Source organism: Trichoplax adhaerens, genomic scaffold (assembly GCF_000150275.1).
Source record: "Trichoplax adhaerens TRIADscaffold_26 genomic scaffold, whole genome shotgun sequence".
Lineage (NCBI taxonomy): Eukaryota > Metazoa > Placozoa > Uniplacotomia > Trichoplacea > Trichoplacidae > Trichoplax > Trichoplax adhaerens.
Window position 1 is genome coordinate 263,177 of NW_002060967.1, and position 14,914 is coordinate 278,090.

At 33.4% G+C, this 14,914-nt stretch overlaps 1 protein-coding gene across 1 annotated transcript; it reads left to right on the forward strand.

Annotated features, from left to right (window-relative positions):
* Window positions 1–4,858: 4,858 nt before the first annotated feature.
* On the forward strand, window positions 4,859–7,753 carry TRIADDRAFT_61648 (uncharacterized protein; the record flags this gene model as incomplete). The annotated part of the gene is made up of 10 exons (XM_002117580.1): window positions 4,859–4,931; window positions 5,622–5,785; window positions 5,865–6,043; window positions 6,159–6,364; window positions 6,476–6,655; window positions 6,729–6,898; window positions 6,997–7,053; window positions 7,166–7,245; window positions 7,391–7,522; window positions 7,669–7,753. The coding sequence occupies 10 exons, from the start codon at window positions 4,859–4,861 to the stop codon at window positions 7,751–7,753; spliced, it is 1,326 nt and encodes a 441-aa protein (XP_002117616.1).
* Between the last annotated feature and the right edge of the window lie 7,161 nt (window positions 7,754–14,914).

The following is a 14,914-nucleotide window of genomic DNA, read 5'->3' on the forward strand; positions in this document are numbered from 1 at the left end:
ACTAAGGTGCATGATGATAAAACGATTTTGCATTGGTCGATTTCAGTTTTTGAATAAGATTGAGTTGAATGCTGCCATGAAGTAAAATTATTGTACCCGTATAATGAATTGTACGCGGAGATGCGTGATGATGAACAATTTTGCATTGCTCGATTTCAGTTTTTGAACAAGATTAAGTTGAATACTGCGATGAAGTCAAATCGTAATGGATTGTATACTAAGGTGCATGATGATAAAACGATTTTGCATTGGTCGATTTCAGTTTTTGAATAAGATTGAGTTGAATGCTGCCATGAAGTAAAATTATTGTACCCGTATAATGAATTGTACGCGGAGGTGCATGATGATGAACAATTTTGCATTGCTTGATTTCAGTTTTTGAACAAGATTGAGTTGAATGCTACGATGAAGTCCAATTGCACACTGGGGTACTTGATCGGCATCCTTTCTTGCAACATAAAGTCAGTGAATTTATTATTTATCTGAATTTTGACCTAGGTCCATATACGACGCATGTAGAGACGTATACAAGACCAGTGTCGGGAGCCTAGAGGTTTTGTCCTTTACCTGTATGGCCGAGAAAGTCGGCCATATTGGACACTGGTAAAGTATTGTATATACAATATTGTAGTGGACGTTTAATAAATAAATAAATATTTTTTATTCCACGATGATGTCATTTTTTCTATGATCTCAAGACTTGTTAAGGTAGATTAAGCAGAAATTACTTAACTGGAAAAAAGTAGCTAATAGCATTTGCTGCATTCATTTTTGCCCATAGTGGCCATAGAAATAAATAAATCTTTTTTTTTTCACGATGATGTCATTTTTTCTATGATCTCAACACTTGTTCAATGTACTGTACTGTACGTTGGCCATAGAATGCTGTGCTAGTACAGTACTGTCAATCTGTATTATACTGTAGAATCCATTTTTGAAGGACATTGCAAGTGACAAATTGATGCCAAAACAGGTCACGACCACTGTAAAGTGACATCACAAATGCCTCTCGTACCAGGTGACCAAGGATTGGCTACCCATCATGCATTCCGGTTTTGACACCATCCCTTTGTCTTGACAATGGAAGCTTGAATGCAAAGAGACGGCCGTACCTGAGTAGTCCACTTGTTTACTATAGTATTTCTACAGTGTACAGTACGCTAGCAGCAGAGTCTTTCTCTTGTGTCTTACAGTAGCATACTGTAGGGCGCAGTGGGAAAACAATCACGGCTTTTGTATCTGCATGAGTGAAAATCAATTTCAGTTGGGGAATCCATCTACATGTATTTCAGGTTTTGTGGTACAGTAGATTGATTGGAGACCAAAGTCAATCAACAACACTAATTAATAATCGGTTAAGGCACCTATCGTCATTGGAAAGTGGAGGTAAGATTGTACAGGACTCGTTTCTATTTTGTTGTTATCGTTGATAACGTCACTGTGCAAGGGTACATGTTGTCGCCGTTCGTGTTGATCCCTTTGGTTCAAGTTGAGAATGAGTTAATTCAGTCTTCAAAAAATATAAGGAAGAGTCATCTTGAACGGATTCATTCCTTTCACAAACTGCAGTATAACAGTGTACAGTATATCCTGAGTGCTTTTGATCTTGACACTGCGTAGGATAGGACTGAATCAATGATACTATTTGTGCTGCCGGATTACTGTACAGCTTTTCTTTTCACATCATCCAACTGCTGTAAAATAATATCAATTCATTAACGTAGAATGGATCAATCCATCGGCGCAAGAGTTTACCCACCACAATTATCCTATCATGTATTTTATTAATGGTACATCCAGTTGAAAGGATGAGCGTTACTGCTAGTTGTGATCCACGTCATCAATTTACATTAACTTAAGCGTCTATCTAGTAGTTTTTATTTTATTCATTTTATTCAATGACTCAGTCTTCACACTTGAACATCGAGAGTAGAAATGCGATGATGGATGGATACTCGCCCTAGCAATATCGACAAAAAATGGAACTGAGTTATCCTTGATTCTTGCCAAAATCCAAGAATATTGAGATGAACGACAACGTTAACCCTCGATGTCCTTGACCAAAACATTGCTAATTAATCAATAATTTTTTTTTTTGGGGGGGGGGGTTTCGGCCTGTACTGTCTTTACTGTACTTTACATCACCGGTATGTCCAGAATTTATTTGTTTACTTTACTTTAGGATATTCCCTTTTAGAATAATAAAATCAGTGGACTGTATTGTACACTCGTCAGTAGTCTATATCGTACGTGTAGCTGCCTGGAGGTATCCGCGTGGCAGTATGGAAATGAATTCGGTACAGTACGCTGCACTGTAGAATTCTGTTTTTCTGAGCTACAGTTGGTACTGTACACTGTAGGCATGACTCACCCGCCATTCCTCTGCAGCGGATTGAGTGACATTATTTTTGCCAACGACTAGTGCTGCGATTAGCGTTGTACTCTACTTCATGAATCGATAGCAAAAGTAATGTCGCCCCGTGGCTATTTTCCTACTATATCGTTCAGAAGTGGTTTTTCAAAACTGAGCCACAAGCGCTTTGCATACACCTGGCTGTAAACGGTTATTTCATAGCAAGCCTGATGACAGTATACTATAGAATAATCTACCACTACCGTACCTAGTGAAATTGGACTCTTTTTGAAAGCAATCGAAAGTTTAAAAAGAATCCTGTATAAAATGATCATTGCATGATGAAATGGATGCGACTTTTACAGCCAATAGTTTATATCTAATTTATATCCATTCTAGTGCTTCTACTTTTCCTCCTCAATACAGTACATCACTGCTATCGTACAGGTTGCCTTGGCAATTTTATAATCTCCATTGATGGTATCAGAATGCAGTATACAAATATGCATGTTGCTCTGTAATGAAAATAGTTCATTCGATTACAACATCTTACATGGTAAACACTGTTAAATGCCCTCTTCATTTACTATTAAAATAGACGTATAGACCTTGATATACTGTCCATCATGCAACACATACTTCATAGGCCACAGCAGTGTGTGATATACAGTACTGTTCGATTCGCACGGCAGATTGAGGCGAAAAATAGTTCTACCCGACTTTCCAATGCCTATCTTCGTTATGGATAGGATAATCAACTTGAACTTGCGCCATCTTGGGAATATTACTTTACTGCATACTGGATACCGTAGTCATAAGAAGAGCGTAATTGATCAGACCGATGTATTTGTTTACAAAAGTACGATTGCTCATAGTTGAGCTTTTATAGAACCAATGTTATAAATGGCCCGTAACTGCACAACCTACTGAACATATTGGGCTTACACGGTGTTAATTCAAGTAAATGGCAACGGTATTGATTTACCCTCGTGTAATTCCTTTTAGATGCCAATGAAACTGCATTTCAATGACATTGGCTCTATCACACTCCGTAGCATTTCGATAACTAACTACTGTAATTATCGCTTCACGATTGCAACTTTCCTTCATTACACAACAACAAGTATTAAAGATAGTTTCACGGTATTACTGGTCATAAGATTCAATTCTGAATTATTTTTTACAAGGCGTAGTCAATAGGGAAAGGAGCAGAAGAAAGTATGTAATAAATTCCGTTAATATGATGCAATACCCACGTATTAATTAAATTAAGTGTAAAAATCTGTGATGTGATAGTTTCGTAAATCTCTAGTAATTCAGTTATACCCACCATCAAGTGAAGACAATCGGCTACGTACATAGCATTACTAATTCTTTAGAAAAATATTATTATTATTATTATAGCTAATTAACGAATTCTACGCCAATAATATGCATACTACGCTTGACTGTAGCACAGTGATGCAATATTTGAAATCGACGTCAATAATGCAAGATTCAAGCGTAATTAATTAAAATTAATGTTACTGCAATGCTCCAGTTTACATTAATGAATAATTGCTGAGCCGATCATAACGCTTAGCCGTGGCACATGATCCAATGCTTAAAATCAGTAACTTTCTAATATTCTAATAACGCTTGACACTAGCCCCGTGCAATGCTTAAAATTGGCGATTTTCTAAATCATGAATACTTGACACTAGTGCGATGTAATATTTAAATGCTATCAGTTTGGTTGTTAATTATTTCATTTAACTGTAATAATCTACAGTTTTACATAATCGCTTGCGCAGAGTAGCATCCAATCAATGGAGCACTCCCCTAACGATCTTTATAAATACCAGGAACGACTCCAGAAAAGGTGTAGTCCTGCAATTACTGTACCCATCAAATAATAAAATCAAATGATGCTGCACCCACAACCAGAATACCCCTAAAAACGATTGTTTTATATTATAGTCTGCATTAGGGCTAAGTAATTGGTATTCCAAAAATAGATATAAGCCTATACCGTGTACCGTGACGTAAACTAAGTTTTGTTACCTTGTACCTTTAATAGGTATATAGTCGGTATATAGTCAACCTTCTACTTAATTTAATGCACATTAAATAGACTGTAACAATTGAAATTGGTTCAAATTAAGCTCACAGGAAGAATAAATTTGTAAAAAGGTCAACCGTATTTAAACTGTATGTTTGTATCATGGACCACTAAGTCGATGCTTTATTTAATTTTACTAGTTTCTTAATGCTATAATTCAGTATCAATTTTATTACTCTTAACTATTTGAGGATTGTTCCCTTTTTCTATTCGTATGCCTAAAATGAATTCATAAAATTTTCATTTTACACTTGTCAATATATTGTATCCCGTTAGTGCGACAATTTTGGTGCCTGCTCTTGATTGTACTGCCGTGGTTGATGATTGAAATGTCACTGTAACTTGACATATTGGATTAAATTAAATTTTCTCTCACTACAGAAAACAACTGAAACTAGCGAATCATGCTGACACGCTTTGTATCAAGTACAGCTCGCCGTCTAATAGGACGTTGCCTGCTAGAAAACAATTATAGTGGTAAGATTTTGACAATAAATGGCTTTCAATACCAGTATAAATGATTGTATCTGCTTAGCATGAAAGATAGAATTAACTGTACAACTTTAAAAGTATCGATTTAAACTATTGTAATTTGGATGTAATTATGTTTACAGTGAAGAAGATAAGTTATTTTCTGAACTCAAATTAGCGTCTTCTATTGTCAGATTCCCAACGTGTATTAATTACTATCATTACGAGCTAGGATGTACTTTCTGTCGTGCATAATGTAATATCAAACTCATACATCAGCGAGCATGAATTTGATGAATGCGGTACATATCTGATAGTTTGTTACTTGCATGAGTGATTGAAGCAAATCTATTGATGCTGGCGAAACTATTGCAGTATATTAACTCATCATGTTACTCCAATTCATGATGAAAACAATCTTTATTTAATTTTCATCAATTTATGCCTTGTAAATATTGTGAAGAGCTATCGTTCAGAATTTACGCAGCTCAACGATCGTAAATTATTATCGTATAAGAAGCGAATGTAAACGCTATAAATTTTTCAAAAATCAATTTACCTAATTGAACTTTGAGCTAGATTTTTGTATTTAAGTAGTGTACATTGCACTCTACTTGTAAAATCATGCTTTTGTATGATTAATTTCTCAGTAAAACTCGGTTAATCATGATATTCTTACACATTCATCTATTGTAGTAACTACAGCTAGATTGCAATGTAAACGTACATTTGCCTCATCTGCAGCGTCGACATTTCATGGAAAGTCACAATATCGCTTTACTCATGTACTCCCTGTGACAGCTTCATCTACAAAAGTTATTTGGAATGACAGCTTAACAGCCGATATTAACTATTTATGGGTAAGATTATAATGCTAGCAGAATATTATAAGCATTAATAAAAGGTTGCTAATTTATTATCCTTTCCTATGTACTGTAGTTACGAGACAATTGCCAGTGTTCTGAATGCAAGCATCCACACACTGGACAAAAACTTTTTGATATAACTCGAGTGCCTTTAGACTTACAACCACAAGCTATTGAGATGGTCGATGAAGGTAGTCATGTTCGAGTCGTTTGGGACAACGATCAACATGAAAGTGTTTATGACAGTCATTGGTGAGTAAATTGTATTGATAGTGTGCCTAAAACTATTTTAGACCAAAACAAGTCATTACTAAAGTAGGAATAATGCATACCAACATTGATATAAAATTAAATTTGTCTAACCAAGGTTACGAGCAAATGGTCGGCACTTTTTTATCAATATTCCGAGTGAAAGTTCTAAACGTAATAGCCGTCCACAAGAAATCGAATGGAATCAACATTCGATTACGGAAAATCCTCCTGTAATGTCGTATGATGAAATTAAGTCATCCGAGGTTGCACTATATAAATGGATAAGTCTAATTCACCGATATGGTGTAGCTATAGTGAAAGGTTAGTCCTTTTCTTCCCCAAGATGTGATTTTTAACACCATAAGACCGATGCTTACAAATTTGATCCTGTATGTAAATATTCAATTTTGTTAAATAATTATTCGTTTGTAGGAACACCAATAGAGAAAGATTTTATCTTAGATATGGCTGAAAGGATTGCTTATGTTAAGGAAACATCTTACGGAAAATACTTTGATGTAGTAGTTGAACCAAAACCGAATTCACATTTAGCCTTTTCAGCTCGCGGCTTAGATCATCATACGGACATGAACTATAGAGAAAATTCACCAGGTAGGTGGTGGAATATTGAGCCACTGGAGTAATGATGAAGAAATTACTCAACAAAAAACTTACGATATTACAGGTTTACAGATGTTGCATTGTTTAAAAAACAACCACGATGTTAGTAATCCTGGGGGACGAACTTTTTTTGTCGATGGTCTGCACGTTGTTAGTTGGTTAAAGAAGCATCATCCGTCAGCATTTTACACTTTATGTTCAATCGAAGTCAAATTTGAATTGACAACTGAATCGGTAACTTCTATTCGCCTGATATACTTTTCCTTGATATTTTATATTGTTTGATTTAATATTGCTCTTAAACGGCGTACTAAATGCTTAATATACTGCAGTTTACCTATAACCAGACAAAACCAATTATCTGCTTGGATAAGGATGGCAATTTTTCGGTAACTACTAGCATTACGAATAAAAGTAAAACTTATTAAATTGGGATTGTTATGTTGGCTTTTACTGAACAGACTGATTATAATATTTACAATTTGGATATGTTATGTATAGGAAATCCACGTCAATAACAGAACCATGGGTCCGATCCAGGCTCCGAAGGAAACTATAAATCCCTTCTACTCTGCATACAAGTATGTGCTATTACATGTGTTGTATTTTCCTCGATTTTGACATGTGATATGAACTATAAATAGTTCATATATCACAGATACAATAGTTTCATTTTTGTAAGGGGTCAACATTATAGTTTTTACTTTTTTTATTTTGAATATTTAGTATACTGATGCGTAAGATTCGCGATCCAGAGTTACAATACTCTCTAGGATTACAACCTGGAGATTTAGTAGCATTCAATAATCGTCGTGTGTTGCATGGTCGATCTGCATTCAATTCGGATCGAGTATCTCGGTAAGATAAAATTTTCTGATAAAATCGAACTACGTTATACAGCAACATAGACAATTAGTATAGCGCTACAGTTTGCAAGTTTTTACATGTACATGTTTATACAATAATAGCTATATAATTAAATTGGTTTTTGTATCTCTTTACAGGCATCTTGTGGGATGTTATGTTGATTATGACGAAATGTTATCTAAATTGGATACTCTGTATGGAAAAGGTTTCTTCCCTAAGTAGTTCAAGGAGAAGCTGACCAAGTTTGATATCAAATACTAGAAATTCATGGATATATTGTGATAGACTTGAAAGTCCTCCTTAGCCATAATACGCGTTGATGTGCTAACTCACATTTTGTGCTAGTTATACTTGAATTAATTTTATTAATCGTTTATTAACAAAACGATATTATCGAAGGCTCTTCATCTATAACTCAACCTTGTACACTATTTCGTAAAATACTTCTTTTAGTAGCTTAAAATGAATTAAGATATTGTGATCAATTAAACGCTGATTTGATATCTTATCCTTCCTTAAGTTAAGGTGAACTAAAATTTTACTAGTTCATTAAATCAATAATTATTCCTTTTTTAATGGTAAATGCGCATGGAAAGAGTAGCATTTAATTTATAAGTCACGTATTATTGTTATATTAATAATATATATAAACCGATCCATTTTCGTAGCACTGAAATAATACCTAGAATCTAAAATTCTTTCTTACTCTCTTATCCATAAATTAATCATCTGTTTGGCTAAAATTATTCATATCGCTGATATTTAACCGATATTTCTCGTTTTTGATTGGCCAAAAATTTACACATATTATAATAACGCTTGCTATATGGGCTAATCCTTTATCATCTATTCTTGATTATCTACCTGCGTGTAGTTACCGTATCTCATTATTAATTCTTAATATGCAGATTGAAGATTCTGGAACGACTTTTGGTGCATAGAATTAAATATCTCTACACAGAGATATCAATACTATGCTGTATTGTTTTAAAATACAGTGCTGCAAGGAACCAATTACTATTTACATGAGAACTTTTATTATTAAGAATTTAATCGTATCACATAGAACAATAATTATTATAGTGCGGGCCTAGCAGCAATAATATACTCTTATACAATACAATAATATACTCTTATTATCACCAGTTAGAGGCAATAATAATAATATCCTTTAAACTTACTGTCGTTCAGTTACTAATCACTTCTAAGATAAGTCATAGTTGAAACCATACGTATTGTTGTCGTTAATGTATATTATCTGTAAATGCAGTAGCAAACTGTTTACTAGCTGTTTTAATCCAAGACTTAATTAGTTCATAACTAATTGCAGTAATGAAGGTACGAACCATGTATTATAATAACTACGTAACTAAAATAATTATAACTATTGTAGTACTTAAAATTGATCAATTTTGTAAACGGCCTTACGTTTTACTCAGGATTTTAAGCTTCAATATCAATGTATGCTTGTATTAAATCCTATGCATATACTGTAGTACTCTAGATCGTTTGTAGATATAAAGCAGGTTATAAATATTCAGACTTGGTGTCAATATTGATACTTCTCTATTCTTACGATACTTGCGTAGAACAAATCAATTAAAAATGTGTCTTATTTTCACATACTGTATGTACACCATAACTATAAATAAAGTGTTTGATGTAGCTCATGATACTATTTGTTATCAAATATCAGATATCAAATGAGTTATTTGAATTCTCCGCCGGAACGTGCCGGATGCTATCGCTTGCAAGAAAAACACTACAGTAATTACTCGTATTATCATCCTATTTTGATATCTTGATAGTTAGCATGAAACTGATTGGATGCAATTATATATAATTATGGTTTTCTGACTGTAACCGATATTCGATTATAAATATCTACTCGCATTACAAGATATGAAATATATTCGAATACCGTATTAATAAATTGGATGTAAAACTGAATCCTCAATTATGTTGCAGTATTTTAGATTACGTAATGATTTTCAAATAAGCAATTATTGAAAAGAGATTTTTACATTTAAAGTACAAATTATACTTGTATCTTTGAGAGAGAAATATCACCAACGTATTGTTGCAATGTTTAATAAAGTATGACTATAAGGCAATATTTCTCATGATATCTCCCTACTGTCAGGATTAAACTATATTTAACTGTTATTGTATCTAAAGTTTACTATTTCATTTTCATTTTATTCCGAGTTATTGCTGTTCCTATAGTAAATATTTTTTGTTGATACAGCAACAATTTTAAATCAGTACTATAGTAATGACAAAAGAAGCATCTGAATATAACGCATTATTTGATCAGCAGCATATTAATATTCAGATTTTAATTCATAGCTATTAATTTATTGTTATTGCACCTGTTTATAGCTGCATGAAGGATAATATTTAGGAAATGTTGATAAAAGTATAACAAACAGCTCGGTCTTTTTAATTTCTTTAGAAAGGTATAAATATTAGTTGCCAAATAATGTCTGTAGTATGCAAAATATAAGGAGATATCTACGTGATGTGAAATAGAGATAAACTTGATTTTTGCAATTTCTAACTTTTTTCTTGTCTATAAATTTGGTGTAGGCAAGAGTGTGTCTGAATGAAAAGACGATATAGCAGAGTAAAACTGAAAATTTGACACCGTGCCGTATTTTAACATGGTCAGATTAGTTGCACCTTTAGAGCAAATATTATTGTTTCTCTCAAGCGGAGGCAGGATGTGAAAGCATCTTTGTATTCCAGTAGAGTGCGATCCATTGGCCATCTTTTTATTGGCTATTTTATTTACTAATTAGCGTACAAGGCTTTAAGTGAATTATGTTCTCCTTCTTAGTTGTTAGGCTACAAACCTGATGGAAAATGATATACGCGTAGTTATTTAAAAATAGCAATTGGTATAATAGTTAATCATCTTATTTTGTTCTGCAAAACTAAAGGAAAGCTTAGATCATTGTAATCTCTATTTTTTAGGGAGAAAATGGAAACTAACGAAATACTATGATATGCTAGCTTAATTTAGATGACTCAATCGAAAAAATGAACGAAATAATTTGAAATTGTCTATGGGTAAAGTTACACAAAGCGCACTTGGATTGATCACGTTTCCAACATTAATCTTCTCACCTAACATGAATGGATTCAAATGAACATCACTTATTGTCGTAGGTGTCTGAAAAGCAAGTGAGACTAGATCAAAATTTCGATTAAAAGTGTATAGAGAATATACTGAACATGTTGTGTTAACTCATATCTGCCTCTAAACCTTTAGACAAAATCTTCGAGTTAAAATACTAAATAAGAAGTAAGAAACGTTTGATTTATCCAAGGTAATACGCTGTCTCTAACTATAGTCCTGGCAAATTTGTTAAGTAGGTAAGGAAATATGAAATGATCATTCGAAACAGATTAGCAGATAATTTAAGTAAGACAAGCTATTTTCACTTTACCATAATCAATCTATATAGCATAGCTAAGACGTATAGAATACTGATTTGGTACTGCAGCTAGCAAAAAGAAAAAGCACAACTTTAGTACAAACTGAACATATGAAACAAGATTTTATCAAGGCAATATTTAATTTCATTTGTTTTGTAAAAAGTACTATAATAACCCATCGAAATAATCCTTGATAACAAAGAGAACCTATTCATCGCTTTAGATAAATTAATTTCTCCATTTCCGCCAATCAAGAACATATTAAATTCCGTTACCAAGGATTGGAATGGTAACTACGTTGCAATTTTTTATTTCATGAAATAAATATTAATTATTCATCACTATATTCATGTAGTTGAATATCTATGAATACTTTTCCATAAAGACTTGTATCGTTTATTAGTTTGTAGTAACTATGGTAAATAAATGTGAATAAGAAATATACGCGTAGAATATCTTCCATGTCTGTTATGGCCAGTATGATTGCATTGGTATACTTGAATAAAGGTGATAATGATAGATAACATTTAAACTGCATAGTAGTCTCGAATAATCGTTTAAGATAGATGTAAGATAAAAAGTAAGCACCTTTCAGTGTGCACAATAACATAAAATCAACGTGAGTACCATTTAATTTATACAATTGTCGAACAATATTTGTTAAATAGCAACATTATTCTTTCTAAAATGTATTATAGCTGAAATAGCCATCTGGCTTAAATTAATAATGATATCACTTCTTTCTATTCTAAGACAACATATTAGTAAGTATTCTTTTTGCAAGTAGCTCGGATCACCGTCACCAAGGATAATACAGTTTCACTTTCTTATAGTACACTTTCATTTTCTTTAAAATTAAATGGTTCTTTGTCCTATTTTTTTATTTGTTCAAGAAATGAAAAACGGCATAGTAATCAATGTGTTGGTATCATGACAAAGATTTGTTAATAAAAGTAATAAGATTTTTATACAAAAGAAGTCAGTTGTACTTTACACTGAAAGAATCTTCTATTGTTTTAAATAATGTCCAACTAATTTAAAACATTTCTCAAGTCTTAAGCGCCTATTGCATTGATTGAATGAAGAGAGGGAGGAATAACTTTGAAAGTGTTCAATTTCACAATCATAATATTCAATATTGGATCCATAGCTGGAATTTTTATAGATTGCTTGAAATACTCCAATGGGTAATTGATCATTGCTGTTAGCTGTAAGTGTATCAAATAAAGCAAAATTTATTTAGTTTACTATGAACAACGTAGATGCTTTTTTAAGTCCTAGCCTTTAATTAATTCATAACAATGACTTTAGGTAGCTAGAATACTTTATTTTTTGAAGTCTTAATTTATTTCTGTCAGTAAAATAGGTTATAATGTATGCTTATGATAATAGTATTGTTAGCTATGGTCATTATATTATTGAATAGATGTCCATGCCACAGTATCCTATGCAAGCTAGAAGTAAAGCGAAATGTCCTTAATAACTAGGCATATTTATCATTTCCGTTACTTTACTGCATCAAGATACATCATGACACTTTATTGAGTAATTCACACGCTGATATATGCAGATATTTCCTTATTTCTAGCGATTTGTCAGTTGTCAAAGGTTAAATCAATGATCGGTTTAAACGGGTGATGGATTTATATCGGTCTACTAGACTTGACAAAGGTATACAGTACTTTATAAGTATGTGAATGAATTACCACCTATCCTAATGACTACCACATACTTTGATGAATAAAAGTCACCTTAGATGCATCTTCTTATAGCATAATGATTTGATTCTGTTGCGAAGATCAGTTGGATAAAAGTCCTCCTGTATTGATAATATCTAGAATATAAATAATCTGCCATACACGATTCATAGGCATGTTGTAATACAGTATGCCGTAATGATACATTTCACTGATTGATTTAAGCGTCTATTCAAAAGGGAAACACTCAATATCTTTATTACTTTTTACATGGCAGACCCTGGACGGGATTACTGATTCGATAGGCCTATTTTACATCATACGCGTATAACCTCTTGAAGAGAGATTTGAGGCTTATGACGCAGATTTTACGTGGACGGTATTTGTTCCACTTTCATGATTTGTTTCCATAGTCAAGGGAAATTAGCCTACTTTTAAAATATACTAGATAATTTTTAAGGTGAATCTCTGCTATACCTTAGTTATCTTATAGGTAGACAGCTGAATTTTCGGTTAATCATATACATCATGCTACCACACTCGCGCTCTTTGTTGTTGTTGCTATACTTCCATTTGGTTCGTCTAATAGTAGGGAGGACGAACTATCCTCCATCAAGCTATCTACCATCTTCTAGTCCAATGTACAACTGGAACTATTTTCCTATAATCTTACAACTTTAATATTGAGCTCATTTTGGGACTGTTCTCCAATAAGTTAAAGATAAGATGTTATTAGGAGATATTATAACGCACATGATGCGGGATATGATGTAAGAAATAACATTTAACTGTAACTTGTATGCCAGTTTAATGGTGTTGAGTTATCAGGCTCAGTACGCCACGGTACCATAGTACTTCGACTGCAGAAGCGAGCAATGGATCAAGTGAGGTTTATTTTGTTGGCCTAATTCTGTGTTGTGAGAAACTGTGCTTTAGGTGAATACAGAACAATTTCTTTACCATCTTCTAGTCTAATATACAACTGGAACTATTTTCCTACAATCTTATAACTATAATACGGTATTGAGTTCATTTTTGGCCTTTTCTCCAACAGTTTAAAATACACTTGGCAATTTTTTATGGCGAATCTCTACTATGCCTTAGTTACCTGGTAGGTAGGCTATTGAATTTTTAGTTAGTTATTGATATCTACACGTCATATGTGCTGTACAGTAGCAGCAGTGGTATTGATTGTTGTTGCTACCATGCTTCAATTTGGTTCGTCTAATAATACCAAGGACCAATTATCCTCTGTTAATTAGCTATCTACGATTACTACACCCTCTTCTAGCTCAGTTTACCACTGGAATTATTTTGCCACATTCTTATCACTTTCATATTGAGTTCCTTTTCGTGGCTTTTCTCCAACAGATTAAAATACACTTGGCAATTTTCGAGTCGAATCTCTGCTATGCCTTGGTTACCTTGTAGGTGGGCTAGTTAATTTTCAGTGAATTATACACTTTATGAGTGCGGTGTAGTAGTTGTAGTAGTAGTAGCACACTTGCTGCATTCAGTGTTGTTGCTGCCATGCTTGAATTTGGTTCGTCTAATAATATCGAGGACCAACTATCCTCCATTAATTAGCTGTCTACGATTACTACACCCTCTTCCAGCCCTGTTTACAACTGAAATTATTTTTCCACATTCTTATCACTTTTGTGTTGAGTTCATTTTAGGAGCTATTCTCCATCAGTTTAAGCTACATAGACAATTTTCAAGGCAAATCTCTAGTTCTCTTGTGAGTAGGCTACTAAATTCTCAGTCAATCATACACTTTATGAGAGCGGTGTAGAGTACTGCAGTAGTAGTACAGTAGTGGTAGCACACTCCATTTATTGTTGTTGCTGCGATGCTTGAATTTGGCTCGTCTAATGATACCGAGGACCAACTATCCTCCATTAATTAAGCTATCTACGATTACTACACCCTCTTCCAGCCCAGTTTACAACTGAAACTATTTTTCCACATTCTTATCACTTTCATATTGAGTTCATTTTGGGGCTATTCTCCATCAGGTTAAACTACACTTGGCAATTTTCAAAGGGAATTTCTGCTATGCCTTGTAACATTATGATCTCATATAGAAGATGCCTAGTATAGTAATATCCTAATATACGAATACTTATCGTATACCATTCAAATACTGTATTGCATTACATTCATAACATACGACATCATGACGACATGCTATAAAGACATCATCTCAATCTCATCTAAAACCTATAAATACCCTTGTAAGCTA